Source organism: Prunus mume, linkage group LG4 (genome assembly GCF_029339155.1).
Source record: "Prunus mume cultivar Tortuosa linkage group LG4, ASM2933915v1, whole genome shotgun sequence".
Classification (NCBI taxonomy): Eukaryota; Viridiplantae; Streptophyta; class Magnoliopsida; order Rosales; family Rosaceae; genus Prunus; species Prunus mume.
The window spans coordinates 24111480-24129682 of NC_142701.1; the positions used below are offsets into that span (position 1 = coordinate 24111480).

The following is an 18203-nucleotide window of genomic DNA, read 5'->3' on the forward strand; positions in this document are numbered from 1 at the left end:
TTGAGAATCCACAAACCCAACCCAAAGGCTTACCATAGAACCTTGTAATGAAACTCATCAGATCCATAATTTCTTAGCACAATTCAATTGGAGATATTCATTTCCTACAGGCGGCCAGATTTAGATAATTAAAGTTTTTTTTTTTAAAGGAAAAAAAAAGAAAAAGAAATTGATAGCAAGAGCTTAGAACTGCTCATAACTTATCTCACCAAAATTTGAACAGTGCCTAGATCAAAACTAAGCAAAATCAAGTAGTCTGTAAAGAATCCTGCGTATACCAAGTAGGCTACAACAATTTTGAGCTCCCCCCCAGCAGCACAACGCGATTTAAAACCATAAAAATAACATGATATAAAAAAGATGCCAATGCAATTTCATGTATTGGTCATCGATGGGGAGCAACCTAGAATGTGAGTTACATGAGCAATGGACATTTCAGCTCTTGCATCTTCATTTTACATCCACGGTCACTTGCTAATCGGGAAACATCATGACCTTACTAACGTCAAGAGTTCATTAGGAGAGTGCTTCAGTAAATAGTAATTGCAGACTCCCGAAGCTTATCGGAGTACACTTCTAGCATTTGGTTTGGTCACTGCTTCAAGAAACCTGTACATCCATCGATCTAGCATTCCTGATGCAAGACAAAAGTAATAACACATAACCAAACAGAATGGGTAATTAATGAAAAAAATATGGTAAAAATGACAGCTTGGCAGGTTCAACTTTGATGGCCTAGACGCTAGTAGTCTAGAACATCAACCAGTCGGAACTTCAATAAGCAGAAATGGAAGTGTCAAATCCCCATATATGGGATCTGTCAAACTGAGTGAAACTCCTTATTTCCACCCTGCATCAAATAATTAAACCCAAAAAAAAGAAGGAATGGGCCTACTCAGACAAAAAGATCCAGAAAGTTAACATCATTTGGCAGAACAAGATAAGAGGGCAGAATTGCTTCTGCACTCAAATCCTCGTATTAGAATGGGCCTTCTGTTCTGGTTCTGATAATGCTGACTCAGAAGAAACGACAAAAGAATGAGTGAAAATACAAACCTGTCAAAGCAAAGGTACCGCCCAATACAGCACAAAGCCGAGTGATGAAATGGAGAAAACTGCGGCGTTCTTCTTTGATAGTTACAGTGATTGGCGACAGATCATACAAGAAGTATACAGCTGGATATAAACAAACAGGGCCGATAATTAACACCAAGAAACCAATGAAAGGACTAACAAATAATTTCTCATAAACCAACCTGGCCATGTCCTATCAAACTGCTTCATAGGAGAAAAATATTCTGTGACAGAGAATTGATTGGTTGGCAAAACTTCTTTTGAGATATACCTATATTCCGTTGGAACAACCTGCATTGCAACAAAAAGAAAATTTTTCAAAATAGGTCATCAAGGTCAATGAATTGTTCATGAAAGCCTACATAAAGAATAGATGATTAAAAAAATTATACCTAACAAAAAAGTTAGGGCTGCTGATGTCTCATGCAAATTGTGCAATTGGTCATGTTTGGAACATTAACATATAATTTGAAACAAATTCTTTTTGTTTTTCTTTTCTGAGGAATCAAATGTGTTAATTTGTTTTTCAAAACATTAGTTTGAAGACAGATACTTAAGATTCCTGAACATGGCCACTGACCAATGAAGCAAAAATCCATTATACTTTGAGAAAAAGGTAACAAATACCATTACTCAAGGTCCCTGGATGTAGTTAAAAAGTTTGAGCTTTAGCAAACCACTTAACAAAAGAAATAATACAAGTCCTTTATTGGATGTATAAGATCCTTGGCTAGGAGTGCGACTTGTTGGATGGAAGTCTCTTACTACCAGGGGACCTTTTCTTTAATTCTCTCTGATATGAGTTAAAATATGGGACAACTACTTGATCTTCCACAATTAACAGAATGAACAAACCTTGAATTAAAGGCTTAGACTCTAGTAGGCAATCCTGCACAGATATATGCATCAAATGGGCCATTCTATATTGCAGATTCATGAGATTTAAATATACCACAAAGCTGTATATTAAATCCAAAGAAAGCCCACGTATTCAAACCTTTATATAATATTTGAAAGTGCCACTTGTGTCATGCAAAATACGCTCCGTCCCATCCAGTGGGTTGTGAATCCCTGGATATTTTGGGCCAAATGACAAGTCATGAATGATGTGGCTTACATTTACATTTTTAGATCCTTCAAAAATCTGCAGAGAAACAGTAAGACACAGAACAATAAGATAGGAGCTATAGTTAACTAGAGCCAAGCAGCTTTTAAATCAAGTTATGCAGAAAAATGGCAGTTGACACAAGATTGGTTTACTCACACAACTTCAAACTCCATATCATTCCACAACACAAAAGATTGACCAAAAATTTAAGATTCAAATTTTTTTTTTAATCTAAAAGGATCGAAACAAGAATTTATCAAATCAAAATGCACCAATCTAATGATTTATTCCAAACGCCAATTTTTATCTAAAAGGATCAAAACAAGAATTTATCAAATCAAAATGCACCAATACCAAATATTAAAATTTTAATTCAGACTCATAATTTAGGTCCTCCATAAGTACTTTAGATCAGGCACTGTACTTTGCATGTTCTAGATCACATGAAATTCGTTCACCACAAAATGGACAGACATTGGAAAAAGAAGGGAGCAAACATTCAAGGAAAACTAACCATTTGTGCAACGAAAATGTTCAATCCATGAACTGAAATGTGAAAGTTTCCAGCAACCCTTTGGACATCTAAAACACCAAAAACCTGCAGCAAATTTTACATAAAATATATATAAAAATCATTTCAACATAAATCTGAAAGAGCAAATAGGGTTCATTAACATAACAAATAGACATATCTGTAATTAAATACCCGGCATCCTTCTCCATTTGCTATTCCATGCTTTACCCTCTTGATGAGATCTTCTGCAGCTTGATCAAAAGCTCCTTGTAAATGAATTTCCTGGTCCTTGTCCTCATGATGATCTTTACTGTCATCTGGTGAAGGTTCTTTATCAGATGTTGGACAATTTAATGAATATACAGAAAAAAAAAAAAAATCATAGTTCTAAAACTAATGCTATGGCAACACTCAATCAAACAGAAATCACTTTAGTTTGTGAAGAAGGTAAGAGGCAAACATAAAAATACCCAAAAATAAAATAGAGAACAAAACAAAGAATGCCAAGAAAATCCATCATCCACTCCATTCAACATATAGTTTCTCTTGAGCTTTTAGTCCTTTGTTTTCAGACTTTATTAATTGTTCAATTGTCCTGCCATGCAAGCAATAGCCCATTGGTTACATTATATGCTTTGCAAAGGGGCTTAGAACCTTAATGGGCCCTTGGAGAGTGGGTTTACTTTATCACTTAGGTCTCTCCAAAGGGAACATTGACTACATGATTCACGTTCATTAAAGGAAATATCTATTAAGGAAAAAATACACAGAGCCTGTAAAAAATGTTATGTCCATCGTGGGAGCCAAAAACTTCCATTGATCCAAGCAACAATGAGAGTAAAATTGATCAGGTGCAGAAGACAAAGTGAGATTGTAGAAAAAACTTCTTGCAAAAAAATAGAATCTGAAAAGCATGGCAACACATCCAAAACAAATGTGGTAGTAATGCAATAAGGATATTACCATGCTTGTGAGAATGTTCCTTTTCCACAAGGTCAGACAAATATTCAGTGCCGATGATGTGGCCATAACTGTTCAGGCGAAGCTGCAGCCACTCTAAACTGGTTAGGAGAATAACTATGAGAGAGAGAGAGAGAGAGGAAGGAGACAGATCAAAAGTTTCCATTTTTAACAACTAAATTTCACTGAATACATGCATGGGAAAGCAGGTAGTCAAACAACTGGGAGATTGCAACAAAATTTAATTAGATGTGCTACTTAAGCACATCTAACTGGATAACTGCCAGTGGATCAAAACAAGGATCAAAAGAAAAACAAAATTAGTCATTGCTACCAACTTCTCAAAAAGCCTAAAACCCATGACGGCCCAGCAAAGAGCCAACAGAAAATGCTTGAAAAATACCTATGTAGAGGGAGATTCATATAACCCCATATGAAGTGGTACAGATAAAAACAAATTATGTTCACTTGAATCAAAGTCTTATACTTGACTCAACAGATAAATTGAGACCTCGCACAAAATATGCATCATGCAACATGACATAAAGATGAAGACTAGTCTTCGACACCAAACCCTTTAATGTAGTACATTATTCACAGATTTTAACCAATAAAACACATTGCTACCACAGTACACAAATCTAGTTCTTATTGTTTGATATGTTATTATCCTATACATCTATTTAAGTAAAAGGAAAAAAAATAAAAATAAAGTCTCTTACTTTCCATATGTTTGTGTCAAGATCCACTTCATGCTTTCCTGACATATCAATCGCATCCACACTCAAAACTGCAATCAAAATTTCAAAACCCAGCATTACAGAAACTACATACATGAGATGAGAAGAAAATCTACAAAGAAACCAGCATTTACTTAAATACAAAGAGAAGGAAACATGCTAACCATCACAAGGTAAAGATGGAAATGTGATATTTATGTGAATTGGAAGAGTCTCTCCACGCTTCAAGTCTACGGACATCTGCCGAATGCATAAGCTTTTTAATTAGATAACTTATAATCTCAAAGGATCTATACAACATCTCCAAACTTATATCTCCCAGTTTGACTAAAGTTCTGGTACATTATACATCAAAATGGCAGATAATAATACATGTGAGCTATTTCTTTTACATTCACAAATTTCTTTCATGCACCCTGAGCAGATAATAATTACCTGCGTATCCGATTTACAACATCAACAGAAAATAAAAAGAAAAGCTTTTGAAACTCTAACCTGATGGACGGTATATGTGGTAAGATAATATCTCAGCTCGTGCACAAACAATGTCGCCATTATAAGTAGACCAACAACAGAAACTACACAAGCAAAAGTAAACAAATATTGAATACAAACCATAATTAACAGATAACCAAACACACAAAAATAAATAAATCAATCAATCAAACAAAGATATTACCAACTGCCCCAGTTTGTGTTTTCTGCAACAAATGCTCTTCGGCACGAGGAAATGCATCCAAGCTCTTCAAAGCTTGTTTCACGCCCATTTTTACCCCAATTCTCAAAGAGAATACCAGAGAAATTTACCCAGCCTGTACCAATTTCAAAATTTCAAAATTTTGAAGCATCAACAAACTACTCGGATTCATTCACGCAGATCATATTCAAAATCAAGCTGCTTTTTATTATAGTTTTATAAAGAGTGAGTTAAATCCAATTGTGATTGGAAATTACAGGACGAGTTTAATTTTGAATTCAATGAGAAAAAATTATGAATATAATAAGAAGATGCAGAGGTACCCGTACCAGTGGATTTTGAATGAATCGCCCAACAAAGAGAGATTTTTGCGTTTCGAAGACCAAAGACCGAAGTCGGAATTGTAGCTGTTAGACTCTGGCAATTTTATATTTACGAGCCACGTTATGGTGTGCGCGCGTCCTCTTGGTGTTCTCCTGAGCCGACCTTTTAATTTTCTCTCTCCTTTTTTAAAATTTGCAAGTGTCCAATTCTCCATTTATCTCCGGATGATTTTCTAATTGTTTGCTTGCCCTTAATACTTTTTTTCCTTTTTTATTTTTCAGCCTTTGAGGCTGAGAAGTGACATTTGGTGGTTGTCAATTGATCCTCAAATTTGTTAATCAATTGCTATTTTTAAGTATATGGGTTTGTAGCTCAATCAGTTGAAACCATTTATCACTACACTTAAGATTTCATGAGTTATAATATGAGTAAACGACATAATTGATATTTCATGAATTTAAGATATGATATGAATAAATAACGATATATGTGGGATGGGCATGATGAAAACCTCTCTAGAATGCGTATAATATCATCAACTACCTCATTCATTATGTATGTATTAATAAATGAAGAAAAAATAAATCAAATTCAGTTTATTTTAAATATATATATATATATAATTACATTCAATATAATATTTATATGAAAAGATAAGTTTACAATTATCTAGTATGTAATTTGTAATTTGTGACATTCACAATTCAATCGATTTACGCTTAAGTACATCAGCTTCCTACTTACTTCTTCGTTCTTTTTCATATCCATTGACTTTTTGGTAATTAAAAAGAAAAAAACTAAATAATATAAACACGGCGAAAGTAAAATGTTGTCCGGTAGAGGAAAACTAAAGCTGTTGAAGTGTTGGGTGACTGAGGATGGCGGCAAAGCTCATAGCAACGTCTCCTTTTGTAGGAATTGCAGTTTTTGTCTCGCTCATCGCTCTCGTCGCGTTTTATTATAAGCCTTTCTCGCAACAGGTCAGAGGCTCAAAGCTTATTTCTTTTGTTTTAAATTTTATTTTCTTGACAGAATACCAGACACCCCCAACTGAAATTTTTCATGATTTTGGGAGCTAAAGCAAATCCAAGATTCGATTTTACGTGGGTTTTCTTCTTAGAATTTGTCTGTGAATATAATTCCAAGATGGGGGTTTTTTTATTTGTTTGCTTTGGTTCGCTTTTGAATGTTTAACATTATAGTGCAAGTATGTGAGGTGATTTTGTTCTTGTTTCTAGAGATTGTTCACTGTTGAAGAATTGACCTTGTACAACGGGACTGATCAAAGCTTACCCATTTTATTAGGAATTCTCGGGTACCTTCTCACTTTCTCTCTATTTAGATGGATGTATTAAAACCCTACTTACATACAGTTCAAGCACCACAAAGTGTGTGGTTGACTTTTCAGAATATACATTAGAAATGAGAAGTAGTAATCTCATGATGAGTTGAATTTTGGAAATCAAGCAGAGCACTTTATATGATTCCTAAATGCCTGTGAGCATACATACTGATTTAAAGAAACTAATCCATATTTTCTGATCAGATCGGTTTTCGATGTGACAAAAGGAAAATCTCATTATGGTGAGGGTGGGGGTTACAATCATTTTTCAGGAAGGTTTGTTCTCTTCTCCAACCCTGTTGAATTTTCTTACTTAAATGTGGTACTAGGTATTGATGTTTTCTCGATTTTTCCGGGAAACACATTCTCAGATTACAAATTGTGCTCGTCTACTTTTTAATTTTCATTACATATATCATTAGTCCGTGTTCTTTTGCTTATTAAAGTTCGTTTCTTCTAAATAAAAAAATCCTTTTATGCTTTGTATGATTGTATCTGTCTAGAGACTGGTATACTAATAGCTCTTTTGCCTTCACATACAACCCTTGCAATCAATAAAGAGATGCTTCACGAGCATTTGTTTCAGGAAACTTTACAGGTAAAGACAGTCTTCTTCTTCTTTTTGCTTTTAATTGTTGATGGATTTATTATGCAAGTTCAAAGTCTAATAACTTACAGAGTTTCCTTGAATTGATTTTTTTGTAGGCTCATTTTTTATTTTTTTGGGGATTTAAAATAACGCTTGAAAAAAGTATTTATGTCATAATCATCACATAGCATCTTTCGTTGGTTATATTGCAGGTGATGGACTCACAGACTCGCTACGTGATTTATCCAGTACACAGGTAACTCGTGTTATTTGCTCTCCTTTTTACCCTGGAGTTTGTGAAGCCATGCTGGACAACAAAAAGGGGGAAAGACACTAAATTTTTTTAGAACTGCATCTACTAAACATCACCCATATTGAATGCTTTCCCCTGCTGGTTCTACCCTCTTAGTCCATGATTTGCAGAGTGTTTCAGGTAGCTCACTTGTGGTGACCTCATGCTGCCTCCTGCTCACCCTATGCCTTCTAATTCAATAATTTATGAAGTTAGTCAGGATTAGTTCACCTGCATTTGATGATTGCCTGATTCCATATTCCAGCCCAACTGACTTGTTCAGAATCATTGCTTCTAATGTGAAACCCTTACCTTGCATCATGCTTTGCTATAGTGTCCCTATGCTTTTGCCATTTTGTGACATATCCACTTGCTTCAACGTGGCATCTTCTTGTGTGACTTCTTCGCTTATCAATTTTTTGCATTATTTGCTCCTTTTTTCACACTTTTAAATAGAATAACAGTACTAATGGAAAAATAGGTAAATATTCAATCTAATCCCTACTACTTGGTTCAGCTGCATATTTGGGACTGTGACATCTGAAGTTTCATTGGTTGCTACAAGAGTGATTCAGTTTTTTTCTTCTTCTTTGTATTTGCAGGTGAAGAGTGTTGTTGAATGGAGGGATTTCTACTTTAGAAGTTACACGTGAGTTATGCATCTATCAGCTATCTTTTGTACTTTTGATGCTTGGAAGGTGGAATTTCAATGCTTTTAATAATGTTGGAAGTTTTTTCATGGTTACTGGAAACTTGGGCCAATTAGCCGATCTGTTTTCCACTTTTGAAACTGTTAGAAACTTGTTTGGGGTTTTAAAATTTTACATCTACTATGAAAATTTCAATTGAATAAAATAGGAAAATTACCATGAATCTCTCAAACTTTCATTGACTTCTGTAAGCAAATTTTGATGTAATCTGTCTCACTTACTGCATATAGGAATCATTGTCATATCTGCCTGTATATGCTTATGATTGTTCTGGTAATAAGGGGCAAAGATCGACCCCAAAAGGAATGAAATTAATTTCTTTTTTTGGTAATAGACACTTTTGTTTATGCCTTTCAGAATGTCCTTCTGCATTTTTTGGAATTCATTTATGTTGCAAGTTTATAGCTGTTTAGAAAATAGATGCCAGCCTTGTTCTGTGCCAAACACAATATGCTTGTCCTTTCATCCACCATTTTGTTTCAGTGAAGTTATCATGTCAGATATATTTGAGCTTGACTTCTTGTTCCTCGTTCATTTTCATGGTATTAGTTTGAAAGGATAAAGATATTAACTGATCTTCTTTTCGAATGAATAAAATACTTGGTAATTACTATTCATGACGTTTAATTGTCAGATTTGTAGGTAAGCTAGTAGGTCGTTACTATGATTCTGAAGGGAATCCTACAAAATATTTGAAGGGAGTGGAAGCAAAGGCTGCTAGAGGTGCTCAGCTTTTGGAGAAACAGAAGAATGAAGAAGCGAAGCAACCTAGTTGCAATTCGAGGTGGAGTCAGGACGAGGGTGGAGAGGTATGTCTTCCTGACGTGGAATCAAATTATAGGAGCCAAGCAGTCATTGTGCTTCTCTCTCAGTTCTTATAATGTTTTTTTTCCTTATGTTTTCAATATTGTGCTGATATGGAGGCTTATAATGTCCATCTTGTCAGACAAACCATGAGGAATGGTATTACAAAAATATATGCACCTAAAATAAAAATGGATCAAATACCGACTTCGAAGTCCCTAGTTGTGGTTTGGCAAACATCTGTATTGTTGAATGAAGCTTGATCTTAGATTTCCACTGTTTTGGTTATAGGTTTGGTGTGATGAGGGCGTCCCAAGGTTAGTTCAGAGACCACTAGAAATTGCTTTAACTGGGAAGATGAGCAAGCGATGTGCATGCTTTAAAGAAGATCAACTGGACCAGTCAGGGTTGGAAGTCTACGAAGGATGCGATTTCCTTGCGAAGACTTGCCGAGTTTAAACAGGGGGTTTTGGAACTTTCATGATAGAGATTTTAAGTAATCCTTCCACATCTGATGTCACTATGCTAAGTTGTTGAAAAGGGATGAACAAAGGCAGATGAATAGAGAAGCATTGTAATATGTTTGGTCTACAATTTTCCTCCTATTGCATTGCATGGATTGTTGTAACTATACATGTATATTGATACTGATTTTTTCCTTCTCTATATTGTGAATTATATGTTCATGCTAGATCATCACTTTAAACATATTGAGGATTATAATTTCTTGCCAGATCATCACTTTGGACAAATTTTTTAAAGGATTGATCATGGGGAAGAGAGCTACTTCCAGTCTAGCAGCTTTTATTATGCTAATGAGGTTTCTTATACAAGATTTACCAAAGACAAAACATGTTCTGTAAAAGAATCAATTAACAAATCCACTGTCAAGGTGTCATGGAGGGGTTCGAACTTGGGACGCTAGTCTGCAAGTTAAGGAGAAACACTTATGTGAAATTGGGAAAGCGTTGTTTTGTTATTCCCAGCCAATCCATTGTCTATCTTACTAACATTGCTTATGAATTTTCAATTTTGGGTGTCATTTTAACCACTCAAAAACAAAATTCCTGAGTACGTTATGTTAGCCCAAAAGCCTAGTCCCCTAGCCCGAACCCAACTATACTTGTGATGACACGAGATTCTCGTGAACCTCCCCAACGCACTTTCCATCTCCGATTCTCATCTTGTTAGGAAGCACCTCAGCCGCGTAGTCAGAGGCATCAATGCTAATAGCTATAGGCTCCTTATTGCTAAAATATGAAAACTATGAGAGAATATTTATTTGTGAAAATTTTTTGTGTATTTTTCTCCTTGTAGGAGGTCATATTTATAATACAACGAAACCTGAATAGGCAAGTAAATAATAAATTCCTAAATCTATTTATAATAGGAAATCATGAATTAAAGTAAATTAATTACAATTATAATAGGAATTCTTGGTGTGTAAGGAAAGTAAGTCACTATTCACAAGTCACACCAACACTATTTCAAACATCAATGCTAATAGCTATAGGCTCCTTATTTCAAACAGTCCTATTTCAGTCCATGGACTTCGAAGCTCTGAAGAATGTGAATACTTTTGTTGCAAGCAGAGAGCTTCATTTACAAGTTCCAGTAGTGCTTGACTGAATGAGCATTGTGGGTTCTTGCAACAGCTTGATATGTCTGAAAGGAAACAATGTCGACTTTTTCTTATGGAACCCGTGTACTAGAGATACCTTGAAGTTACCAGGAATTACTAATTTTCCTTCGAGTCCAATGTTTTATGGATTCGGTTGTGATTCCACCATAGAAGGTTACAAGGTTATACTGGGTGGCTCATCTAGAAATGCTAGTGGTTTGCTTACAACCACAATCATGATCACCTTTACTCTAAAAACAGGCTCGTGGAGGAATGTTCAAGACCTTAACTATGTTAGATTGAATGGGCAGGGGTGCTTGCTAAATGAAGCTCTGCATTGGGTAGAGTTTGTATGAAGACCATGAGAGGCGTCTTGCGATATACTTGGTTCCAGAATCATCTCTTTTGGTTGGTACCATTTCCTGAAATTTCAGATTTTGTTGGTGAGCTAGCAGGTCATATTTCTAAATCATGCTTGTTGACAAGGTGTCTCTCCTGTAGTACCGATGGCCTTGGCTTGGGTCAAGACTAGGACATGTCCTGGACTGTGAGTGTAGGTTGTTTTCTCGAGATAACCTGCACACTTCAAGCAATTATCAGAAGAGGGGAAAACTAGTTAGGTGCCAGTTGAACCCCCTCTGATGGCTAAATTGAGGTGATTTTAGGGTAGAGAGAAGAATGGAGAGTTTCAGGATGAGAGTATTTATTACCCTTGTCTTAATGCATGTGAAGAGTATTTATAGGGGGGGAAGGAGAGATCATATCTCCTCAAATTTTGCCAGAAAGGAGATCTTCAGCCATTCCCCATCTCCTTAAATCTAGGGAGATCTTTCGGTCATTCCCAATGGTGGGATTGGAGAGCAATTATAGGCACCCGTCACTATGCTGATTATAAGGAATCAAGTAGCAAGGCGATACCTTGCTTGGATGTGAAGCGCATTAAATGATCCATTTCCATCACCATACTGGCATTAGGTGTGTGAAGTGACTTGACTTGACAGGGATTTGATTGTGTCAGAATATCAACGCTTCTGTCTCTGGTCATACAACATCTCAGTGGTCAGGTCGGTATATGAGTACTCGACCTCTGGGTCGCACGATATCTCTTGACAGGCTCGACTAGAAGGCCTTTTAGCGACACCTGGGGTGGTCAACCTGGTCGGGTCGGTATAGGAACGACCTAGTCTCTCTTGACCACGTGGTGTTCTCTGATGGGCTCAGCTTATGATGATGATATGAACCATTAACAATGCTAAAGGAAAAATCCTACAAAGTATTTTGAAAGGAGTTGAGAAAAGGCTGCAAGAGGTGCACATATTTTGGAGAAACAAAAGAAAATGAAAAAGCTGGCAATTGTAGATGAAGTCATGTATATGCACATGTATTTTTGTGATACATTGTTTCAAGTTTGTGTTAGAGATTTTAATTATATCCTTCCACATCTGATCATCACTTTAGACATATAGAGGATTATAATTTCTTGCCAGATAATCACTTTTGACAACTTTCTTAAAGGCTTGATCATGGGGAAGAGAGGCTACTTCTAGTCTAGTAGCTCTTATCATGCTAGTGAAGTTTCTTATACAAGATTTACCAAAGACAAAACATGTTTTGCAAAAGAACCAATTTAACACATCTAAGCTAATTGTTTAAACATCAAACGCACAACAAATATAATGATTTTTACATTTATGTGAGTCGATCTTTAGACCTCAAGCAGCTTAAAATTAAAGATCGATGGGAGGAGAGGCGACTTAAAATCCTCTTCTTTTCTTTCTTTTCTTAAATATATATATTTTTTCATTTTTAGTACTGTTTAAAAGAATATGTTATTTTTAATAAGATCCTCCAAGTTTCTTAACATTGCATATGGGCATTAATGTCATTACATTAATTTTAAATTTTGGGTGTCAAATCCTAGCCCACCCTCCACACCAAGCCCAGTTTACAGCCGGGCCCCAACCCACTTTCCATTTTGGGTTTTTTTTTTTGGGGTTAAAGTCTTCTTATGCTCTTCAGCCGTATCAATCAGCCCTCTTCAGCTCACCTTCTTCCTATTCTTCTTCTGAAATTCTCCCAATTCTCATGGTCCTTCTAATCTCCAAGTCCAGGGCGGCACAGAATCAGGTAAGGTAAGTCTTCAACATTTAAGTCAACTTTCATTTCTTTGTTTTACTTTAATTTAATTTATTTTGTACAAAATTAAAATTGTTTCATGAATCATGAGCATGTTATATGCACACTGACTGCACTTACTCCATTAGTATTAGGGTTTAATTTAAGGTCTAAATTCTTAGTTTAGGGTTTAAATTTTGGCAGAAACTTTTTTTTTTCCTTTTCAATAGAGAAAACAAAATTGGTTTGGGAGGTTAAGCCCACCCTAATTGTAGATGATCCTGGCTGCACCTCTGTAGCTTTTAACATGGCGGGCCTTCAGAACCGGCGGCAGGAACTGGACCCCTCTGCTGGGGTGTTTAAACGACCCCTTATTGACTCCGATGACATCATCATTGACATACTGTCAAGGCTTCCAGTCAAATCTTTACTCCGATTTCGGTGTGTATGCAAGTCATGGCATACTTTGATCTCCGATTCTCATCTCGTTAGGAAGCACCTCCGCCGCACAGTCAGAGGGGTCAATGCTAATAGCAGTAAGCTCCTTATTTCAAACAGTCCTCTGTATTCCATAGACTACGAAGCACTGGAGGATGTCAATAGTTTTGTTGCAATCGAAGAGCTTCATTTACCAGTACCGTTAGTGCTTGACCGAATGAGCATTGTGGGTTCTTGCAACGGCTTGATATGTCTGCACGAAAACAAAGGCGACTTTTTCTTATGGAACCCGTGTACTAGAGATACCCTGAAGTTACCAGGAGTTACTTATTTTCCTTCTAGTCCAATGTTTTATGGATTCGGTTATGATTCCACCATAGAAGATTACAAGGTTATAGTGGGTGGTACATCTAGTAGTGAAAGTGGTTTGCTTACAACCACAATCGCACTCTTTACTCTCAAATCGGGTTCCTGGAGGACTGTCCAAGGCCTTAACTATGTTAAATTGAATGGGCAGGGGTGTTTGTTAAACGAAGCTCTGCATTGGGTAGAATTTGAATGGAGGTGGGAGGGCTATTTCAATGTACTTAGTTCAAGAATCATCTCTTTTGATTTAGCAGGGGAGAAATTTCAGGAAATGGTGCCATTATCATCCTATCTTAGCGACCAAAAATATATATCCATCCGTATTGGGACGACTACAAATTGTCTCTTTGTATATATGTTCAATCACAGCAATTTCAGTGATATTGCAATTACAATATGGGTTATGAAGGAATATGGGGTCAAAGAATCTTGGACTAAAATCATAGACATTCCGTCGGAGCTTTTCCGTCCATTTCAAGGAGTATTTTTTCTGAATCTTATATGTATTTTAGAGAGCGGTGAAGTTTGCATGAGTTATTCAAGTGGCCTGGTATCATATAATCCGAAGGAAAATACATTTAGGAGTGTTCTTAGCTCGCCTGTTATTTTGTTGCCTGAAGCAATTATGTACGTAGAGACTTTGGTTTCACCAGTAGTTGAAAGTTGGGCAGACATCTGAGACCAACAATGTGAGTCTTTCCTTCACTCTTTCTAACCGATACTGTTCAATTTTGTGTGAGGAACAACATAATGTTGAGTCTGAGCAAATAAGATTTGATATGCATATTCTTTTACATGGTGTTTATAGCAGTTATTCACCAACCTCACAGTGTTGGTGCATCTAACATTTTTTATTTTTGATTGATTTATTTAGAGGATAAGTTAGAGACAAAGTTGTGTTTTGTTACTTATTTAGAGACGAAGTAATGGGAAGCAATTCTAGACACTATAATGTTTGAGTAGGCAGTAATGGAATGCAATGTCTGTGGAAACAACCACCATAACCATGGGATTTTTAGAACCGTGGCTACCCGGTATCACTAGTCTGTTTACAACAGACTCCAGGTGCCTGTAACTGCAGCAATTTGCCACGTAATAAACGCAATAAGCTTTGTCCTTTTAATGAAGTTATCTCGTCAGATCTATTTGAGCTTGGTTTGCTATTGTTTCTCATTTTAGATTTCAACTGTTTTGTATCAGGTTTTGCGTGATGAGGGCGTCCCAAGGCTAGTTCAGAGACCACTTGAAATTGCTTGGACTGGGAAAATTAGCAAGCTATGCGCACGCTTTACTTTAAAGAAATATCAACAGGACCAGCCAACCCGACTTGGAAGTCGATGAAGGAGATGGTTAAGTTTGCCAGGACCTGCTGAGTTGGAGCGAGATCTGTTGTGGAAATTCCATGTTAGAGATTTTAAGTATATCCTTTGTAAAGTTGTTGAAGATGATGGACAAGGTTGAAGAGCATTGTAATGTGTTTGGTCTACAATTTCCCTCCTACTTGCATCGCAAGGTTTTTGGAACTGTATGTCGTAAAAAATAAAAAAATTCATCATTGGGCCCAAATTATCCTCGACAACACCAATATAAAATAGCCAAATACGTTACGTGCTATGCTTGTAGACAGTTTTTTAGCTGTAGCGAGCCATTTGAAAGTATAAACTGCTAAACCAGTTGTCAACATAAGCCGCCTTCTCTTCTGCAACAATGGCAAGCCCAAAGAGCTTTTCTTGTTGCATTTGCCGCCTTTTTCCAAGAACATCGACTTCGGAAGCCTCACCACCAAAAACAACCAGTTTGGCCGCCTACGGCCTTAGCAGCCGGCAGCTGAAGCAACTACTCCCCTCAAATTTTGCGGCTGTGCCTCCACCACCGCCTCTCAACAACGATATCCTTGTCGAGATCCTCTCGAGGCTCCCCGCCAAATCTCTACTCAGCCTCCAGTGCGTGTGCAAGTCATGGCGCGCCTTGATCTCCGATTCTCATTTTGTCATGAAGCACCTCATCCACGCAGCGCCCACGTGCAGCATCAACAACAGCCTCACCCTCTTTCTCTCGTCTACTCGTCTCTATTCCATAGTCTCCGTAGGATTGGACAAGGATCATGTTCATGTTGCAAACAGAGAGCTTGATTTGCCGGTGAAGATCCCAGATATTTTGATCACAAGAATTGTGGGATCTTGCAACGGTTTGATTTGCCTGCAAGTCAACTGCACCAACATTGTCATATGGAACCCGTGCACCGGACACTCCAAGCTCTTGCCGAAGCCTTATTCTCTTCTTTCCGGCTTCTTGTTTTTCGGGTTCGGCTACGATTCGACCACGGATGACTACAAGGTCATCCGAGGGTCGAGAACCGCGCTTTCCAATGAGACTGTGGTTGAGGTTTTCTCTCTCAGAACAAATTCATGGTGGATGAGGAGCAATAAAGACCATGGCTATGTTTGCTTGAATGGGAAGGGCTGCTTTTTTAATGGAGCTCTGTATTGGGTAGAGCTTCAATGGGCAGGGGGCCCTCGTCCCATTGGTTCTAGGATTTTGTCTTTTGATTTGGCGGAGGAGAAGTTTCAGGAGACGGTGTCGTTGCCCTACCTTGGCAAGGAAGAAAACTATGTCTTTGCGGGGATTGGGGTTAGTAGAAATTCTCTGTTTGTGTACACCGACCTGGTGGGCTCGGATCTTAGAATATGGGTTATGAAGGAATATCGGGTCAGAGAATCTTGGGCTGAACCCATAGAAATTTATTTGGGTCAGATTTTACAAGAAGAGGTTGATGAATCGTTCTTGAGGCCTTTGTGTATTTTAGAGAGCGGGAAGTTTTGTTGGATTATAATCGAAATGTCTTGGTATTGTATAATCCGAAAGGAAAGACGTTTCGAAGTATTGCTGTTGGGACTCAGTCGGATGTAGCCATTTACATGGAAACTTTGATTTCTCCGGCAACCGGCAGGGGCTCTGACATGTGAACGAAACCCAATTGTGAGTCTCTATATCTTTACTCTTTTTTCCATTATTTTTACGTGGAGGATTGATAGATTGTTGATTCAACGATTCAGACGGTGTATTTATATTTCGTACCGTAGGTGTCTAAGAATTATCCTATGAGTTTTTATTTTTTTCTAATTAGATGTGAGTTATGTCCGACCCAATTGATCTTGATTTATTTTTGCTTCCAATTTTATTGGCATTAGGTTGAAAGGAGAATTTGCATATATAATTAGTTTCTTCTTAAATGAATGAAATATTGCTTGGTAACTAATACTAACTAGGGGTGGCAATTTCCTACAAAACTCGAAACCTGCACGGAAAAAACACGACTCAAACCCGCACAATTAATAATTGGGTAATTTTCGGGTCAATCCGTTTTGACCTATTTATTAAACGAGTGGGTTTCGGGTCAACCCGCCAACCCGTTAAAACACATATGTAACCCATTTATTAAACGGGTCGTGTCAACCCGTATAAGACACGCCAATCCACGAAAAAATATAGACTTCAAAACACAAATATGGGGTTTCAAACCCCCACAATCCTCATTACTCTCCAACACCTTATCCACCATGCTAGATACAACTTTGTGATTATATACTATGCATTTTGATATTTATAATATTTCTTTTTTTTCTTTCCGTCTATCTTCTCTTCTCTCTTTTTTAATTTCTTTTCCTTCTCTCTTTTCTCCTCTCTTATTTTTTTTTCTTTCTTTTCCTTCTCTTTAGTTTTCTCTCCTCTCTTTTTTATTTTTATTTCTTTCCTTCTCTTCTCTCTCTCTTTTTTCTTTTCCTTCTCTCTTCTCTCCTCTCTCTATCCTTTTTTTTCTTCCTTTTCCTTATATTTTCTCTCCTCTCTCTGTTTTTTTTATTTAAATTTTTTCAATTGTGACTTTTGTAACATGCGTGTTATTATTTATCAACCCGTTACACGACTAAACCCGCAAGATAAAAGACGACCCGAACCCGATACGACACGTTTATTAAATAGGTTGGGTTCGGGTTGAGCATTCTGACACGTTTAATATCCCGACACGACATGAACCCAACACGTTTATTAAATGGGTTGAGTTCGGGTTGAGCATTCTTGACACGTTTAATATCCCGACACACGACCCATTGCCAGCCCTAGTACTAACCATGACTCTTAATAAATTGTCAGATTTTGTTAGTGAGCTAGCATATCATATTCCCATCATGCTCAAGGAAAAATCCTACAAAATATTTGAAGGGATTTGAGAAAAGGCTGCAGGAGGTGCACAGCATTTGGAGAAACAAAATAATGAAAAGGCCAAGCAAATTAGTTGCTCAATCATATGTTTGTGTATTTTTCTCTTCCTATGCTAATATAATATATAAGTATCTTGTACAAGATTTATACATTAAAAAAAAAAAATTGAGGTTGAGAAATCCCTCCCGTGTAGTTTAGACTATCGCTTATACTAAAAAAAAAAGTATAATTCTACTCAAAATGACATGATTATCTTTGGAATTAATTGTTGTTTTCCGCTAACAATAA

At 37.0% G+C, this 18203-nt stretch overlaps 3 protein-coding genes across 9 annotated transcripts; 2 read left to right on the forward strand and 1 right to left on the reverse strand.

Annotated features, from left to right (window-relative positions):
• Nucleotides 1-169: 169 nt before the first annotated feature.
• On the reverse strand, nt 170-5563 carry LOC103329098 (Endoplasmic reticulum vesicle transporter protein). Of its 2 annotated transcripts, none has more exons than XM_008231526.3 (12): nt 5423-5563; nt 5076-5208; nt 4892-4974; nt 4561-4636; nt 4379-4446; nt 3660-3741; nt 2889-3013; nt 2697-2780; nt 2072-2218; nt 1257-1365; nt 1057-1176; nt 170-634 (listed from the first exon to the last, which is right to left on the reverse strand). In XM_008231526.3, exons 2-12 carry the CDS (start codon nt 5161-5163, stop codon nt 561-563), a joined length of 1056 nt encoding a protein of 351 aa, XP_008229748.1. In that variant the 5' UTR covers nt 5164-5208; nt 5423-5563; the 3' UTR covers nt 170-560. The 2 variants fall into 2 exon arrangements, with proteins under 2 accessions (XP_008229748.1, XP_088906199.1); XM_089050073.1 differs by having other exon boundaries at nt 4379-4482.
• A 609-nt stretch (nt 5564-6172) lies between these two features.
• MAPR4 (membrane-associated progesterone binding protein 4) lies at nt 6173-9820 on the forward strand. The gene is made up of 8 exons (XM_008231524.2): nt 6173-6397; nt 6656-6732; nt 6964-7035; nt 7320-7357; nt 7561-7604; nt 8243-8289; nt 8985-9159; nt 9446-9820. Exons 1-8 carry the CDS (start codon nt 6296-6298, stop codon nt 9611-9613), a joined length of 723 nt encoding a protein of 240 aa, XP_008229746.2. The 5' UTR covers nt 6173-6295; the 3' UTR covers nt 9614-9820.
• Nucleotides 9821-12781: 2961 nt separating this feature from the next.
• Nucleotides 12782-18084, forward strand: LOC103329147 (F-box/kelch-repeat protein At3g06240-like). 6 transcript variants are annotated; one of them, XM_016793952.2, is made up of 3 exons: nt 12782-12902; nt 13190-14383; nt 14895-15260. In XM_016793952.2, exon 2 carries the CDS (start codon nt 13198-13200, stop codon nt 14371-14373), a length of 1176 nt encoding a protein of 391 aa, XP_016649438.2. In that variant the 5' UTR covers nt 12782-12902; nt 13190-13197; the 3' UTR covers nt 14374-14383; nt 14895-15260. The 6 variants fall into 6 exon arrangements, 5 of the variants coding, with proteins under 5 accessions (XP_016649438.2, XP_008229799.2, XP_088906353.1 ...); XM_008231577.3 differs by having other exon boundaries at nt 12785-12907; XM_089050227.1 differs by having other exon boundaries at nt 12803-12907; nt 13166-14383.
• The last annotated feature ends 119 nt before the right edge of the window (nt 18085-18203 follow it).